This window comes from Grampus griseus (genome assembly GCF_964374135.1).
Source record: "Grampus griseus genome assembly, chromosome: 1".
Taxonomy (NCBI): Eukaryota; Metazoa; Chordata; class Mammalia; order Artiodactyla; family Delphinidae; genus Grampus; species Grampus griseus.
Window position 1 is genome coordinate 79,539,832 of NC_139017.1, and position 18,159 is coordinate 79,557,990.

Below are 18,159 nucleotides of genomic sequence, written 5' to 3' on the forward strand. Positions count from 1 at the left end.
CTGGACCAAGGTCACCTGGAGCAATGTGAGTCAGGCAAAGCATTTCTCTGCAGCTGAGGCAGATGCTGGAAGAGCTGACAACTGGAGGCTGTTTGCCAACTTCACTCCACACAGCTGGGGAGCAAATCCTGTCTTGAAGGAAGATCTGGGCTATGCATCTCCATGCCTGCCACATCTTCACTCACACACACACACACACACACACACACACACACACACACACACACACACACACACACACACAGCTGGGGGTTTAGAGCTTCTCTGGTGAACCATTTAGCTACAGGATACAAAGGTCTGAGTGCTCTTTCAGACTGAAGTACTTGCTAGGGCTAAATGAATATTTTCTGTGTTTCTTACTCTAGTCCACATACTTAAAACCCTTCACTACTGATTTGCCTGCCTTGGGATAAAGACTGTGTCCTTAATATGGCTTAATAATCTTCCCAGTTTGGTCCCTCACTCCTAACCTTGCTCTCACCACTCTGCCCATTGCTCCCTGGGATCCTTTGTGTCTAGCACCGCTTTCACCCATGCTGCCCTCCTGCACCAACACACAAAATCCAAGCTCTGGCATTGCTTCCTCAGGGGAGACCAGACCACATCAGAACCCTCACTACAGACACCAGTGGTCCCTTGCTTATCTTAAACCTGTAGTTTCCAAGGAGGCAGGACCTGGGACCATTTTCCTGGACATACCTGGGTCAGATCAGTCCTGATGTTAACTTTTTACTCACAAATGTGCGACCATGGAAGAAGCACCAGTTCTGAAGTCAGACAGTCTTAGTCCAGCATCAGCTCTGGCACGTGCTGAGTGACATTCAGCAAGTTTCTTAACTTCTCTAAGCCTGAATTTCCTCATCCATAAAATGGGGATATCGTTGCCTGCCTCCCAGGATTGTTATAAAGATTAGATCAAGTAGATGAGATAAAACTTTTACTTCTAAATAACCAGGATTTTGATGGTAATCAATGGGGTGTGAAAATAAGCACACTTGGGATTAACCACCTGACCAAATGATGGTGCTCTGCCTTTGTATGTTCAGGTTATGACAACTCGAGAAGACAAAGTGATCATCATTGAAAAGAAAGATGGTACTCGGGTAGTGGATCATGCTGATGGTACCAGAATCACAACCTTTTATCAAGTTTATGAAGATCAAATTATTTCTCTGGATGATCAAGAGACAGGTAAGTTTTTTTTTTCTTTTTTTAAAATTTTTCTTTTATATTGGAGTATAGTTGATTAACAATGTTGTGTTAGTTTCAGGTGTACAGCAGAGCGATTCAGTTATACATATACATGTATCTCTTCTTTTTCAAGTAGATGACAATATTCTATGTCTTTACAATAAGATAGGTAGAAACCTCACTGATTTTTGAAAATACACATAAGAAAATAATTTTTTTGAAGAATTCACGTCAACTAAAGAGTACTCACGTAATCCAAATGAGGCCCTTTATTATGATCTTTATCCTCAGCTGACGTGGAAGTGATAACAGCTCTAGTTGGCTGATGGATAATAATAGTGCCTTTTCCATTTTTACCACTAAAAACTTACAGCCTGGATTGGTAGCAACTAAAAGTTAATAATCATGACTCAACTGTCCTGCACATTAGCTCTCAGACCTGTTTCCTTTGATCCTTAAGGAATCTAATTTGCATACATAGGTGACATCAGGTAGGTCCTCCTTCAATTCTTTCTGACAATTCTCATTATCAGAAAGGTAATATAAGAGAAAAGCCAGCGACAGCTACTAATGAACCAGAGTCTTTCATATTATCTAAAAGCCTACCACCCTTCCTAAGCTAAATTTAAAAACGATTTTTAAATAAAAATTATTCCGACTCACTTTTCTTTAATTCCAGAGTTTAAATGCTTCATTGCCAAATTAAGTGCAACAAATGGGCAAGTGACTGGAAAAAGAGGAACCTTTCCACTCTGCTAGTTAGAGTGAAAATTAAAAGAGCCACTTGGGTGGGCAATTTTTAAATATCTGGTAAATTGAAAATGTGCATATCATACAATACACTAACTCTACTTCTGGGTATATATAGAAAGACACTCTTATACATTTGAACAAGGAAACAGGTATAGGGGTGCTACTTGCAACACCAAGTTTAATATTAAAATATTGGGAAAACAAATGTCCATCAACAGCGGAATAGAAAAATAAAATGTGGTATATGCTTACAAAGGAGTACTATATAGCAATTAAAAGGAATGAAGTGCACACATACATGCACCTATTTACACACACACATATATATCAAGATGGCTAAATGTCTCAAAACATTGTTAAGTTAAAAATTCAGGTGTAGAATGATACATAGAGTAATATATAACTTATGCAAATTTAAAGTACACAAAATACTATATGTTGTTTTTGATACATACATTTATATAAAAGTATAAAAATGGATTGTGAGAAAAAGGAATAAACCCAGAGATAAGGAGAGCAGTAAACTTCAACTTTATCTGTATTTTTCTCTTATGTACATATTAAAAATGAAGCAAATATGGCAAAATATTAACAAGTGTTAATTTTGATTAGTGAGCATGAATAGTTAAATTATATTTTGTGCTTTTCCGGATGTTTTCAATTTCTCAAAATAAAAAGAATGGTGAGAACAAAAGAGCACACTAAATTAAGAGATATTCTGGAAATATGACTGCATTGACATAGAGAGTAGCCCGTACTCCAGCCCCATGGAGAGAGTTCTCAACACTGGATCTTGACTTCGAGTCCAGGTAGCCAGGAGGCAGGAGCACAGTCAGAGTCAGCTGGCAGGCATGTTCCCTATGTGTGCATCCTATCAGACCTGCTTCCCTTGCATTTGCCCACAGACGAAGGTCCTCAGAGGATCACCAGGCAGGTGAAGTGCATGCAGATTGAAAGTTCACACTACGCCACTGTCATCACCAACTGCGAGGACAGTAGCTGCTGCGCCACCTTTGGGGATGGGACGTCTATCATCGCAAAGCCACAGGGAACATACCAGGTGGGTCTGGGGGAGGATGAGGGGTGCCAAAGGTAAGTGTCAATTTGACTAAGAAAACCCACTCCTCGGGGGGCAGTGAACAGTCCTGCCACATGCACGACTGTTGCTCTCTTGTCTCAGTGGATCTGAGAACACACTTCTCAATCTCTTTTCATTTATTCACCTTCTTTTTACAATTCATTCCAGGAAAACATAGTCCTGCTTGTCTTTAAATTCTTGGGTATTTGGGGATCAAGCTTATAAACCAGAGTGTATTTGCTGGGGATCCTTTATGTGGTAGGTGATGGGCACCGTGGGTGTTAGAAGCATTCAGTGCTGGCCTGTCCCTACCAGACCAGTTTCACCTCCTGCCACCTCTTATTCATTCTCTCTCTCCCATCCTTCCCACCTCCAGTCTGTCCCCACTCTACCTCATGTCCCCACAGGATGGAAGGACAGCTAGCCCAGCTGAAGCACAGCTTTGTCTTTGGAGGGCTGGGGAGGAGCACTGTTAGAAACTCCTCTGCCTCCTTGCATTTCCCCATTAAACACAATCACCCGGGTTCAGCCTGCAGTCCCTTCAGTCTTAGAAGGATTTGCCTTTGCCTTTCCAATTGCTGGAGAAGGAACACAAGTGCCATGGTGTCACATCTAAGGTCATAGGATACTGAGAGCTTGAAGCCAGAAGATGATGGACAAAGACCTCAGTGACAAATGTTTGTTTCTGTGAAAGCTGTTAAAGCCAGTTTATCCCTCCCATCTCTCCCGATAATGTTATCCTACCCCCTCTTTACCCTGTGCAGATCTTTGTGCAGCAAGGAAGGTATTGAAAGTGAGAGATGACTGTGAAATGTTGCAGTTGGAGAAGGGGATGCTTTTTTTCCTATATAGCATTCAGAATATCCAATTTTTTAGGCAGCATCCATTTGCCGGTATCATATGTCCTACCAGATATGATGAGACTCTCCTAAGATGCTGTGATGAGAGCTTATTTTTATCATGTCCCCAGACTCTAATTGTTAAAACTATGGGGCAAAGGAATTTTAGCACCAATGACAGTTACCACTGAACGAAGAGATGTAACAGAAAAGAGATCCAACTTGGAGACCTTCAGTGCCTGACACTATTGTATAGCCGCTTGTTTGCCCAATATCCTGAAACACAGACTAAGGAAGGATCAACCTTGATTGCTCCTTATGGAGAAACACACATATCTTAGTTCCCAACTGGAAAAAAAAAAAAACCCTAAGTAAGTTTAGCTGCACCTATTTTGTAATTCTGTGGTTTTATAGAATTGAAAGCTGGCATTCAAAAATACCTTCTGCCTGTCCTCTGTTGGACTTGGCACACTTGTCATTTATTTCCTCACTCACCAGCATGAGAACATTGGGCAGTGTGATGAGGGAGGCCAGATTTTAGGCAATGTATGAAAGGGAGAGTAGAGCTTGATATTGGTCACTGTTGTACCTTGGCAGCACTAGAAAGATTATTCAAAACATCAAAAAGGAGGTGGGTGTAACAATTGTTATCTTCTATGATTATAATGTGCCACAAGTGGCGGTGGGAACATCCACCCAGCTGGAGGATTTCAAGAAGATAAGATGACAAATAATGGGTCTGTTATCTCCCATGGGAAATCTTTCTCTATCCCTGGGTTTAGGAACTAAAACCATTTTCCCTAGACCAGAAGACCTACTGTCTTTCTGGGGAACGGTGTGTCTGTGTATGTGTGTGTGTGCTAGACTAAGCTTTTGACTACTCTTCTATACCAGTCTGATCCTGACTCCTTTGGGGGAAGATAGAGATATGTAAGAAGCATTCTTAGGAATACTAGTGAAAAGGACTTTAAAAGTCCTTGTCTTTATCAGTACTACCACAAACAAACATCATAATGAAGGGTATCTTGTCCTCTACTTAGTGTGTGAAATCAGTTGAAAGAGGCAAATTTATAGTAAATTCTGAGCAGTATAGGTATGTAAAACCATGAGAATTTAATTTGCTAACATACATACATACATACATACATATATGAGTCATTGCTATATTTTTCATGTTGAGTCTCTATGCTTCAGCACTGCTGTTTCTCCAGATTAACTTCCTAGAAGGCAGAACATCTCCTTTTTATAGGTTTTCTTTTTGGCTCTTCTATATGGTTCCTTCACCTATGGTATGTCTTAATTGTGGAAGTTATAGGCCATCTTTTTCTGTCCAGAGCAGCTTTCAGTAAATTACAGAGTCAATCTGACAGTTTGGATCCATTTTGATGAGGACCTGTGGAGGCTGGGAAAATTGAAAATTTAACCAGCCACCAGTGCCTACTCTAAAATGTGCCTGAAACCACAGAGAAGCCTCAGAACTCATCAAGTCCAGTGGAGTTCCCTGGGCCTAGGGGATGGTGAAGAGTCAATATGAGAAACTTCCCGAAGGGTGGAGTAAGGACTTCTGAAAATCTACTCTCCCTAAAAACAACTAGAAACCTGGAAGTATTGTCAAAATCAACTTTTTCAGAAGTCTAGAAATTAACCAAAGGACTACAACATTCTGAGGATTGTTTATTTAAAGACAAAAAAAAAAAAAGACTGAATCTTGGGAAGAACAGCAAGAATTGTGGTGATTTCACTTGCCATATTCCCCTCCCCTCCCCCAGCTCCATGGTAGCCTTGAAAATCAACACTCTCACATGCAAAATAGCAGTGAAAGCCAGCAAGCCAGCAGCCAGTGAAAGAAGAAAAGATTTAGAGCTCCACAAAATATTGTCAGTGTTTGAGCTGTCTGGCCGTTCCCTGGAAACACCCACTCACAGGGGTTGTCTTGATTTGATCCGACTCTGAGCTCACTCCCTAAAAACAGCCTTTTCCCCAAACAGAGGTAATTATTTAACATTATAGCCATCGAAGTGGCAATAACAAACAAGAGGCTGAACAAAAGAGTTTAAAGGAAAAGAAGGGGAACGAGAAGTCCACAGAGAGCTTTGAAAAGCTCTGATGTATTCCCTGGAATCTGGAAAGCCATACTCAAGTGCACGGCTGTGTCCATGCCCATAAAAGAAAGCCCTGATCTTTCACTCTTTCTGATCAAGAGGCTCGGCACAAGCAGGGAGTGAAGCTAAGGTGGAATTACAAAGCTAAGATGGAATTACAAACTTCCTGCTAGAGCATTGAAAAGATACGTCAATATGCAAACGGAGCCCTCGGCAGAAGCTGAAAGATGTATTAGTGTAAAGTACTTAAGAAAATATCTGCCCAGTTATGAGAAGACCTCTAAGCAACCAAACAAACATGTTAGGCCCACTCGACAATAAATACAAACTTTAAAAAAATAGTTCAGGGAAATCACTGAATAAACAGCAACAACAACAAAGCAACAATAACAAGCCCTGGGGAAATGATCTAATTTCCAGAGTTGTACATTATACTACTTGAAATGTCCAGTTTTCAACAAAAAATTATGAGACATGGGGGGGAAAAGGGAAATTATGACCCATAAACAGGGATGGGGAAGGAGGAAGCAATCAATAGAAACTACCCCTGAGGAAACCCAGACTTGGCACTTAAATAGACAAAGAAATTTAAGTCAGATGTTGTTTAAAAAACTGAGAGAAACCTTGAGTAAAGACCTAAAACGAAGTATGAGAATGGTTTTTCGTCAAGTATAGAATATCAATACATAGAAATTATTTTTTGTAAAAAAAGAACCACATAGAAATTCTGGAGTTGGAAAGCATAATAACTGTAATGAAAAATTTACTAATGAGGCTCAACATCAAATTTTAGCTGCCAGAGGAAATAATCAACAAACTTGAAAATAGGTCAGTTGAGATTAACCAATCTGAGGAAGAGAGAGAAAAAAAAAAATGAAGAAAAATGAACAGAGCCTCAGAGACCTGTGGGACACCATAAGGCATACTAACACATGCATAATGAGAGTCTGAGAAGGAAAAGAGAGAAGGGCAGAAATATTATTTGAAGAAATAATGGCTTAAGACTTCCCAAATTTGATAAAAACTGTCTGTACATGCAAGAATCTCGACAAACTTCAAGTAGGATAAATTCAGAGAGATCCACACCTAAACACATCATAATCAAACTGTCAAAGATGAAAAGAGAATCTTGAAAGTAATGAGAAGAGACTCATCAAATATGAGGGATCTCCAATAAGATTAATAGCTGATTTCTCATCAGAAACTATGGAGTCTAGAAGGCAGTGAGATGACATATTCAAAATGCTTAAAGAAAAAGATCATCAACAAAAACTCATTCAGTAAAATTATCCTTCTAAAATGAAAAAATCAAGATAGTTCCAGAAAAACAAAAACTGAGAGAATTCATTGCTCTTAGACATCCCCTACAAGAAAATCTAAAGGGAATCCTTCAGGCTGAAATGAAAGAACATTGCACAGTAACTCAAGTACACACAAATAAATAAAGAGCAATGTTAAAGGTAACTACATAGGTAAATATAAAAGACAGTATAGATGTATTTTTATGACTCTCTTTTCATTTGGATTTGAAAGGCAAATGCATAAAGCAATAATTATAAAAGTATATTTATGTGCTTATAATGTGTAAAGATGAAATTTTTGACAATAATAACATAAAGGGCAGAGGAATAGAGCTATATGGAGCAAAGATTTTGTATAATATTGAAATTCTTAGTATCAATTTAATCTAGATAGTTATAAATTGAGATGTTTGTAATACCCAAGAAAAACTAAGAAAACAACTCAAAAATATATATAAAAGAAACAAGGGAATTGAAGTGGCACACTTCAAAATATCTATTTAAAATAAAAGAAAGCAGTAATGGATAAATAGAGGGGAAACCAGAGACAGAAGACATATAGAAAACAAATAGAGACTTCCATTCATGCGATCATCATGTTGCAGCATTCTTCATTAAGCCATGTGGCTGAAAGGATCTTGGTGCACCGACCGGGCATCAGGCCTGAGCCTCTGAGGTGGGAGAGCTCAGGCCTGACACCAGACAGGCCTGAGCTCTCTGGACAGGATATTGGACCACCAGAGACCTCCCGGCCCCTTGTAATATCAATCAGTGAGAACTCTCCCAGAGATCTCCATCTCAATGCTAAGACACAGCTCCAACGACCAGCAAGCTCCAGTGCTGGACACCCCATGCCAAAAAACTAGCAAAACAGGAACACAACACCACTCATTATCAGAGAGGCTGCTTAAAGTCATAATAAGTTCACCGACACCACAAAACACACCACTGGATGTGGTCCTGCACACCAGAAAGACAAGATCCAGTCTCAACCACCAGAACACAGGCACCAGTCCCTTCTACCAGGAAGCCAAAACAACCCACTGAACGAACCTTACCCACTGGGCGCAGACACCAATAACAACAGGAACTACAAACCTGCAGCCTGCAAAAAGGAGACCCCCAAACACAGTAAGTTAAGCAAAATGAGAAGACAGAGAAATACACAGCACATGAAGGAGAAGGTAAAAACCCACCAGACCAAACAAATGAAGAGGAAATAGGCAGTCTACCTGAAAAAGAATTCAGAGTAATGATAGTAAAGATGATCCAAAATCTTGGAAATAGAATGGAGAAAATACAGGAAATGTTTAACAAGGACTTAGAAGAACTAAAGAGCAAACAAACAATGATTAACAACACAGTAAATGAAATTAAAAATTCTCTAGAAGAAATCAATAGCAGAATAACTGAGGCAGAAGAATGGATAAGTGACTTAGAAGATAAAAGTGGAAATAACTACCACAGAGCAGAATAAAGAAAAAGAATGAAAAGAATGGAGGACAGTCTCAGACACCTCTGAGACAACATTAAATGCACCAACATTCGAATTATAGGGGTCCCAGAGGAAGAAGAGAAAAAGAAAGGGACTGAGAAAATATCTGAAGAGATTAGTTGAAAACTTTCCTAATATGGGAAAGGAAATAGTCAATCAAGTCCAGGAAGTGCAGAGAGTCCCATACAGGATAAATCCAAGAAGAAACATGCCAAGACACATATTAATCAAACAATCAAAAATTAAATATAAAGAAAAAATGTTAAAAGCAGCAAGGGAAAAGCAATAAATAACTTACAGGGGAATCCCCATAAGGTTAACAGCTGATCTTTCAGCAGAAACCTTGCAAACCAGAAGGGAGTGGCAGGACATATTTGAAGTGATAAAAGAGAAAGACCTACAACCAAGGTTACTCTACCCAGCAAGGATCTCATTCATATTCAATGGAGAAATTAAAACCTTTACAAACAAACAAAAGCTAAGAGAATTCAGCACCAGCAAACCAGCTTTACAACAGACACTAAAGGAACTTCTCTAGGCAGGAAACACAAGAAAAGAGAAGACCTACAAAAACTAACCCCAAACAATTAAGAAAATGGTAATAGGAACATACATATTGATAATTACCTTAAATGTAAATGGATTAAATGCTCCAACCAAAAGACACAGACTGGCTGAATGGATACAAAAACAAGACCCGTATATATGCTGTCTAAAGAGACCCCCTTCAGACCTGAGGAAACACACAGATTGAAAGGGAGAGGATGGAAAAACATATTCCATGCAAATGGAAATCAAAAGAAAGGTGGAGTAGCAATTCTCATATCAGACAAAATAGACTTTAAAATAAAGACTATTACAAGAGACAAAGAAGGACACTACATAATCATCAAGGGATCGATCCAAGAAGAAGATATAACAATTGTAAATATTTATGCACCCAAACATACGAGCACTTCAGTACATGATGCAAATGCTAACAGCCATAAAAGGGGAATTCGACAGTAGCATAATCATAGTAGAAGACTTTAACACCCCACTTTCTCCAATGGACAGATCAACCAAAATGAAAATAAATAAGGAAACACAAGCATTAAATGACACTTTAAACAAGATGGACTTAATTGATATTTATAGGACATTGTATCCAAAAACAGCAGAATACACTTTCTTCTCAAGAGCTCATGGACCATTCTCCAGGATAGATCATATCTTGGGTCACAAATCAAGCCTTGGTAAATTTAGGAAAATTGAATTCGTATCAAGTATCTTTTCCGACAACAATGCTATGAGACTAGATAACAATTACAGGAAAAAAACTGTAAAAAAATATAAACACATGGAGGCTACACAAAATAACCAGGAGATCACTGAAGAAATCAAAGACAAAATCAAAATTACCTAGAAACAAAGGACAATGAAAACATGACAACCCAAAACCTATAGGATGCAGCAAAAGCTGTTCTAAGAGGGAAGTTTATAGCAATACAATCCTACTGCAAGAAACACGAAAAATCTCAAATGAACAACATAATCGTACACCTAAAGCAATTAGAGAAAGAAGAACAGAAAAACCCCAAAGTTAGCAGAAGAAAATAAATCATAAAGATCAGATCAGAAATAAATGAAAAAGAAATGAAGGAAACGATAGCAAAGATCAATAAAACTAAAAGCTGCTTCTTTGAATAAAGAAATTGATAAACCATTAGCCAGACTCATCAAGAAAAAAAGAAGACTCGAATCAACAGAATTAGAAATGAAAAAGAAGTAACAACTGACACTGCAGAAATGCAAAGGATCATGAGAGATTACTACAAGCAACTATATGCCAATAAAATGGACAACCTGGAAGAAATGGACAAATTATTAGAAAAGCACAGCCTTCCGAGACTGAACCTGGAAGAAATAGAAAATATATACAGAACAATCACAAGTGCTGAAATTGAAACTGTGATTTGTGGCACATATATACAATGGAATATTACTCAGCCATAAAAAGAAACGAAATTGACTTATTTGTAGTGAGGTGGATGGACTTAGAGTCTGTCTTACAGAGTGAAGTAAGTCAGAAAGACAAAAACAAATACCGTATGCTAACACATATATATGGAATCTAAAAAATATAATAATAAAAGTAATGGTCATGAAGAACCTAGAGGCCAGGCGGGAATAAAGACATAGACCTACTAGAGAATGGACTTGAGGATATGGGGATGGGGAAGGGTAAGCTGTGACAAAGCGAGAGAGTGGCATGGACATATATACACTGCCAAACGTAAAATAGATAGCTAGTAGGAAGCAACCGCATAGTACAGGGAGATCAGCTCGGTGCTTTGTGACCACCTAGAGGGGTGGGATAGGGAGGATGGGAGGGAGGGAGATGCAAGAGGGAAGAAATATGGGGACATATGTGTATGTATAACTGATTCACTTTGTTATAAAGCAGAAACTAACACACCATTGTAAAGCAATTATACTCCAATAAAGATGTTTTAAAAAAAAGATAATATTCCAACAAACAAAAGCCCAGGACCAGATGGCTTCACAGGCGAATGCTATCAAATATTTTGAGAAGAGCTAACACCTATCCTTCTCAAACACTTCCAAAATGTAGCAGAGGGAGGAACACTCCCAAATTCATTATACGAGGCCACCATCACCCTGACACCAAAACCTGACAGAGATGTCACAATTAAAGAAAACTACAGCCAATATCACTGGTGAACATATATGCAAAAATCCTCAAAAAAATACTAGGCAACAGAATCCAACAGCACACTAAAAGGATCACACAACATGATCAAGTGGGGTTTATCCCAGGAATGCAAGGATTCTTCAATATATGCAAATCAATCAATGTGATAAACTATATTAACAAATTGAAGGAGAAAACCCATATGACCATCTCAATAGATACAGAAAAAGCTTTCGACAAAATTCAAAATCCATTTATGATAAAAACTCTCCAGAAACTAGGCATTGAGGGAACTTACCTCAACATAATAAAGGCCATACATGACAAACCCACAGCCAACATTGTTCTCAATGTTGAAAAATTGAAACGCTTTTCATTAAGATCAGAAACAAGACAAGATTGCCTACTCTCACCACTGTTATTCAACATAGTTCTAGAAGTTTTAGCCACAGCAATCAGAGAAGAAAAAGAAATAAAAAGAATCCAAATTGGAAATGAAGAAGTAAAATTGTCACTGTTTGGAGATGACATGATACTATACATAGAGCATCCTAAAGGTGCTACCAGAAAACTACTAGAGCTAATCAATGAATTTGGTAAAGTAGCAGCATACAAAACTAATGCACAGAAATCTCTTGTGTTCCTATATACTAATGATGAAAAATCTGAAAGAGAAATTAAGGAAACACTCCTATTTACCACCGCAACAAAAAGAATAAAATACCTAGGAATAAACCTACTTGAGACAAAACACCTGTATGCAGAAAACTATAAGACACTGATGAAAGAAATTAAAAATGATACAAACAGATGGAGAGATATACCATGTTCTTGGATTGGAAGAATCAACATTGTGGAAATGACTATACTACCCAAAGCAATCTATAGAGTCAATGCAATCCCTATCAAACTATCAATTGCATTTTTCACAGAACTAGAACAAAAAATTTGACAATCTGTATGGAAACACAAAAGACCTCGAATAGCCAAAGCAATCTTGAGAAAGAAAAACGGAGCTGGAGGAATCAAGCTTCCTGACTTCAGACTATACTACAAAGCTACAGTAGCCAAGACAGTATGGTACTAGCACTAAAACAGAAATATAAATCAATGGACAGGATAGAAAGCCCAGAGATAAACCCATTCACATATGGTCACCTTATCTTTGATAAGAGAGGCATGAATATACAATGGAGAAAAGACAGCCTCTTCAATAAGTGGTGCTGGGAAAACTGGACAGCTACATGTAAAAGAATGAAATTGGAAGACTCCCTAACACCATACACAAAAATAAACTCAAAATGGATTAAAAACCTAGATGTGGGCTTCCCTGGTGGCACAGTGGTTGAGAGTCTTCCTGCCGATGCAGGGGACACAGGTTCATGCCCTGGTCCGGGAAGATCCCACATGCCGCAGAGTGGCTGGGCCCGTGAGCCATGGCCACTGAGCCTGCACGTCTGGAGCCTGTGCTCTGCAATGGGAGAGCCCACAACAGTGAGAGGCCCGCATACCAAAAAAAAAAAAAAAAAAAAAAAAAAACCTAAGTATAAGGTCAGACACTATAAAACTCTTAGAGGAAAACATAGGCAGAACACTCTATGACATAAATCACAGCAAGATACTTTTTGATCCACCTCCTTGTGTAATGGAAATAAAATAAAAAATAAACAAATGGGACCTGATGAAACTTAAAAGTTTTTGCACAGCAAAGGAATCCATAAACAAGACGAAAAGGCAACCCTCAGAATGGGAGAAAATATTTGCAAACGAAGCAAGTGACAAAGGATTAATCTCCAAAATATTCAAGCAGCTCATGCAGCTCAATATCAAATAAACTAACAACCCTGTCCAAAAGTGGGTGGAAGACCTAAATAGACATTTCTCCAAAGAAGATATACAGATTGCCAACAAATATATGAAAGGATGCTCAACATCACTAATCATTAGAGAAATGCAAATCAAAACCACAATGAGGTATCACCTCACACTGGTCAGAATGGCCATTATCAAAATATCTACAAAGAATAAATGCTGCAGAGGATGTGGAGAAAAGGGAACCCTCTTGCACTGTTGGTGGGAATGTAAATTGATACAGCTACTATGGAGAACAGCATGTAGGTTCCTTTAAAAACTAAAAATAGAACTCCCATATGACCCAGCCTTCCCACTACAGGGCATATACCCTGAGAAAACCATAATTCAAAAAGAGTCATTTACCACAATGTTCATTGCAGCTCTATTTACAATAGCCAGGACTTGGAAGCAAGCTAAGTGTCCATCGACAGATGAATGGATGAAGAAGATGTGGCGTATATATTACAATGGACTATTATTCAGTCATAAAAAGAAATGAAATTGACTTATTTGTAGTGAAATGGATGGACCTAGAGTCTTTCATACAGAGTGAAGTAAGTCAGAAGGAGAAAACAAATACCATATGCTAACACATATACATGGAATCTAAAAAAAAAAGAATGGTTCTGATGAACCTAGTGGCAGGACAGGAATATAGACACAGACGTAGAGAATGGACTTAAGGATACGGGGTGGGGGAAGGGTAAGCTGGGATGAAGTGATAGAATGGTATTGACATATATACACTACCAAATGTAAAATAGCTAGCGGAAAGCAGCCACATAGCACAGGGAGATCAGCTCAGTGTTTTGTGGCCACCTAGAGGGGTGGGATAGGGAGGGTGGGAGGGAGATGCAAGAGGGAGAGAATATGGGGATATATGTATACGTATAGCTGATTCACTTTGTTATACAGCAGCAACTAACACAACAATGTAAAGCCATCATACCATAATCAAGATGTTAAAAAAAAAAGAAAAAGAAAACAAATAGAAATTTGGAAGATTCAAATCTGACCTAATCAGTAATGACATTAAATATAAATGGATTAAACAACCCAATCAAAATGCAGATATTGGAAGAATGGATTACAAAGCATGACGCAACTGTATGCTGTCAACAAGAGATACACTTTATGGTGAAAGACACAAATAGGTTGAAAGTAAAAGGATAAAAAAGATAATACCTGCAATAAGTAATTGAAAGGGAACTTGAGTGGCTATACAAATATCAGACAAAATAGACTTTACAACAAAATATTACAAGAAACAAAGAGGGTATGTTATAATAATAAACAGATTACTCCATCAAGAAGATGGCAACTACAAGCATATTATACACTAACAACAGAGCCCAAAACACATGCGTATTTCCAGAGTTGTGCACTATACAAATTAACATGTCCAGTTAAATAGTAAAAATTGGCATATTTAAAAGGAGAAATAGACAATTCAACAATAATATTTGGAGACATTAGTACCTCACTTTGAGTAATGGATAAAAGAATAGATAAGATCAAGAGAATAATAAGACTTAATCAGCAGAATAAACCATGCGGACCTCCTAGACATGTATAGAACACTCCACTCAGTAATAGAATACATTATGCTCAAGTGTAAATGGAACATTGTCCAGGAAAGACCATGTGTTACACCACAAAAAAGTCTCAATAGATTAAAAAGAATTGAAATCATACAAAATATGTTCTCCTACCACAACGGAATGAAATAACACACAATGGAATCAATAACAAAAGGAAGTTTGGGAAATGCACAAATATGTGAAAAATAACACTAAGAATAAATCACAAGGAAATTTAAAAATACTTTGAGATGACTAAAAATGACTAAAAATAAAATTAACATACCAAAACTTAATTGAAGCAGCAAAAGCTATATATATATAGCTTTAAATGTCTATATATATACACATATATATCTTTAAATGTCTCTCTCTATTATATATATATATATATATTAGCTTTAAATGTCAAAATGCCCGTATTAAAAATGAAGATCTTGAATCAATAACCTAACTTTCCACCCTAAGAAACTAGAAAAAAGAAGGCAAACTAAACCCAAAGCAAGCATATGGAAGTAAATAGTAAAGATTAGAGTAGAAATAAATGAAAAAATAGAGAAAAATCAGCAAAACCAGAAGTTGGTTCTCTGATAAATCTTTAGCTGGACTTACAGGGAGAGATAGACAGACAAACAGAAGGAGAAAAAAGGGGTTGGGAGAGAGAAGACTCAAATTACTAAAATTAAAAATGAAAGAGAAGACATTACTACCAACCTTACAGAAATAAAAAAGATTATAAAGAAATACTGTGAACAATTATACATCAACAAATTAGATAACCTAGATAAAATAGATTTCTGGAAAGGCACAAACTACCTAACCTAACTCGAGAAAAAATAAAATATCAGAATAGACCTAAAACAAGTAAAGAGATTGAATTAATAATTTTAAAACTTGCAGACAGCAAAGCCCAGGCCCAGATGGCTTCATTGGTAAATTATACCAAACATCTATGGAAGAATTAACACTGAACAATCTTTCACAAACTCTTCCAAAATATAGAAGAGACAGATAGTAATAAGCGTTAGTGAGGATGTGAAGAAATATAAAACCCTCATTAATTGCTAATGAGAATGTATAATGGTGCAGTCACTTTGGAAAACAGTTTGGCAGTTCCGCCAAAAATTAAAAATAGAGTTCTCATACAACCCAGCAGTTCTACTCCTGGGTAGATATCCAAGGGAAATTAAACATATATCCACACAAAACTTATACACAGATGTTGATTGCAGCATTTTTAATAATAACAAGACTGTGAAAACAACTCCAATGTCCATCAACTCATGAATAAACAAAATTTGATATATCCATACAATGGAATGTTATTCATCCATAAAACAGAATGAAGTTTTTTTAGATTTTATTGATTTTAATTCAATTTTTATTTTATATTTTAATTTTCTATTGGAGTATAGTTGATTTAAAATATTGTGTTAGTTTCAGGTGTACAGCAAGGTGAATACATATACATATATTCTTTCTTTCTCAGATTTGTTTCCCATATAGGTTATTACAGAATATTGACTAGAGTTCCCTGTGCTATACAGTAGGTCCTTGTTTATTATCTGTTTTATATATATTAGTGTGTATATATTAATCCCAAACTTCTAATTTATCCCTCCTCCAACCTTTCCCCTTTGATAACCGTAAGTTTGTTTTCAAAGTCTGTGAGTCTGTTTCTGTTTTGTTAGTAAGTTCATTTGTATCTTTTTTTTAGATTCCACATATAAATGATATTTGTCTTTCTCTGTCTGACTTACTTTACTTAGTATAACAATCTCCAAGTCCATGCATGTTGCTGCAAATGGCATTATTTCGTTCTTTTTATGGCTGAGTAATATTCCATTGTATATATGTACCACATCTTCTTTATCCATTCCTCTGTTGGTAGACATTTAGGTTGTTTCCATGTCTTGGCTATTGTAAATAGTGCTGCAGTGAATATTGGGGTGCATGTATCTTTTTGCAGTATAGTTTTCTCCAGATATATGCCTAGGAATGGGATTGCTGGATCATATGGTAGTTCTATTTTTAGCTTTTGAAGGAACCTCCATACTGTTCTCCATAGTGGTTGTACCAATTTACATTCCCACCAACGGTGTAGGAGGGTCCCCTTTTCTCCACACCATCTCCAGCATTTATTGTTTGTAGACTTCTGGCGATGGCCATTCTGACCTGTGTGAAGTGATACCTCATTGTAGTTTTGATCTGTCTGCCACAAGCCAACCCCTTCCAATGGCCCTCGCTGCACAGGCTGGGACACCTCTCCCTGCTCTGCCCCCACCATGGAAAGTTAAGTTTGAAGAAGGGGGAAGAGAGAAACACGGACATGAAGAGGAACATCCATCTGGAGCTGAGAAACTGAACCCTGGCAGCTGTTTGAGAACTTGTCCTGGACAATTGCAAATCAAATGATGGGAAAATTGAGGGCTTTATGGCTGAATTTGTGAACTTAGAGTTCCTCAGTTTAATAAATGTAGGCTTGATTTCAGTTTCAAATCTCCCCAAACTACCTAAATTGAAAAAGCTTGAGCTCAGTGGCAGAATCTATGGAGGTCTGGATATGTTAGCAGAAAAACTTCCAAATCTCACACATCTAAACTCAGGTGAAAATAAACAGAATGAAGTATTGATACACGCTACAACATAGATGAATCTTGAAAACATTATGCTAAGTAAAAGAAGCCAGACAGAAGAGGCCACATGTCACGTGCTTCCATTTATATGAAATGTCTGAAATAGTCAAATCCATAGAGACAGCAGATCAATGGTTGTCAGTGGCAGGAGTGATGCAGAGTGACTGCTAATGGCATCAGGGTTTCTTTAGGGGGTGATGAAAATGTTCTGGAATTAGTGATAATGTTTGCACAAGTTTTTGAATATACAAAATCCACTGCATATACACTTTAAAATAGTGAATATATGACATGTGAATTACATCTCACAAAAAGAGTCTATCTGAACCAGAAGTCATTACACCAAAGCTATTACTCAAGGACTGTGTCAGCCACCATAGGAATAATGATAAATAAAAGCTTCTAAAAGCATTTGTCCCATAGCTTTTACCCTCTTGGAGATGATAAGGTACAAAGCAATTACTTGGAAGAAATATTAAAGTGAGTAGATAAAATGTGAGACACAGGAGCAATTATATCCTAATCAGTCTGACTCCTTATTAAGTAGTCCTTCCCCAAACTTAAGTCTTCTCTTGTTTTCTTCCTGGAAACGCAGTTTGTGTCTGGGTTCTATGGATAATTTTTTTCCTTAAATG

The 18,159-nt window shown here is 37.5% G+C and overlaps 1 protein-coding gene across 1 annotated transcript in view; it reads left to right on the plus strand.

Moving 5' to 3' along the window:
- SPAG17 (sperm associated antigen 17) overlaps nucleotides 1–18,159 on the plus strand; it is a gene marked incomplete at its 5' end in the record, with an annotated part of 228,920 nt that overhangs the window by 154,009 nt on the left and 56,752 nt on the right. Inside the window, 2 exons of the mRNA XM_082671490.1 lie at nucleotides 1,047–1,191; nucleotides 2,850–3,004. Coding sequence (XP_082527616.1) covers nucleotides 1,047–1,191; nucleotides 2,850–3,004 — 300 coding nt within the window. The remainder of the gene's footprint in view (nucleotides 1–1,046; nucleotides 1,192–2,849; nucleotides 3,005–18,159) is intronic.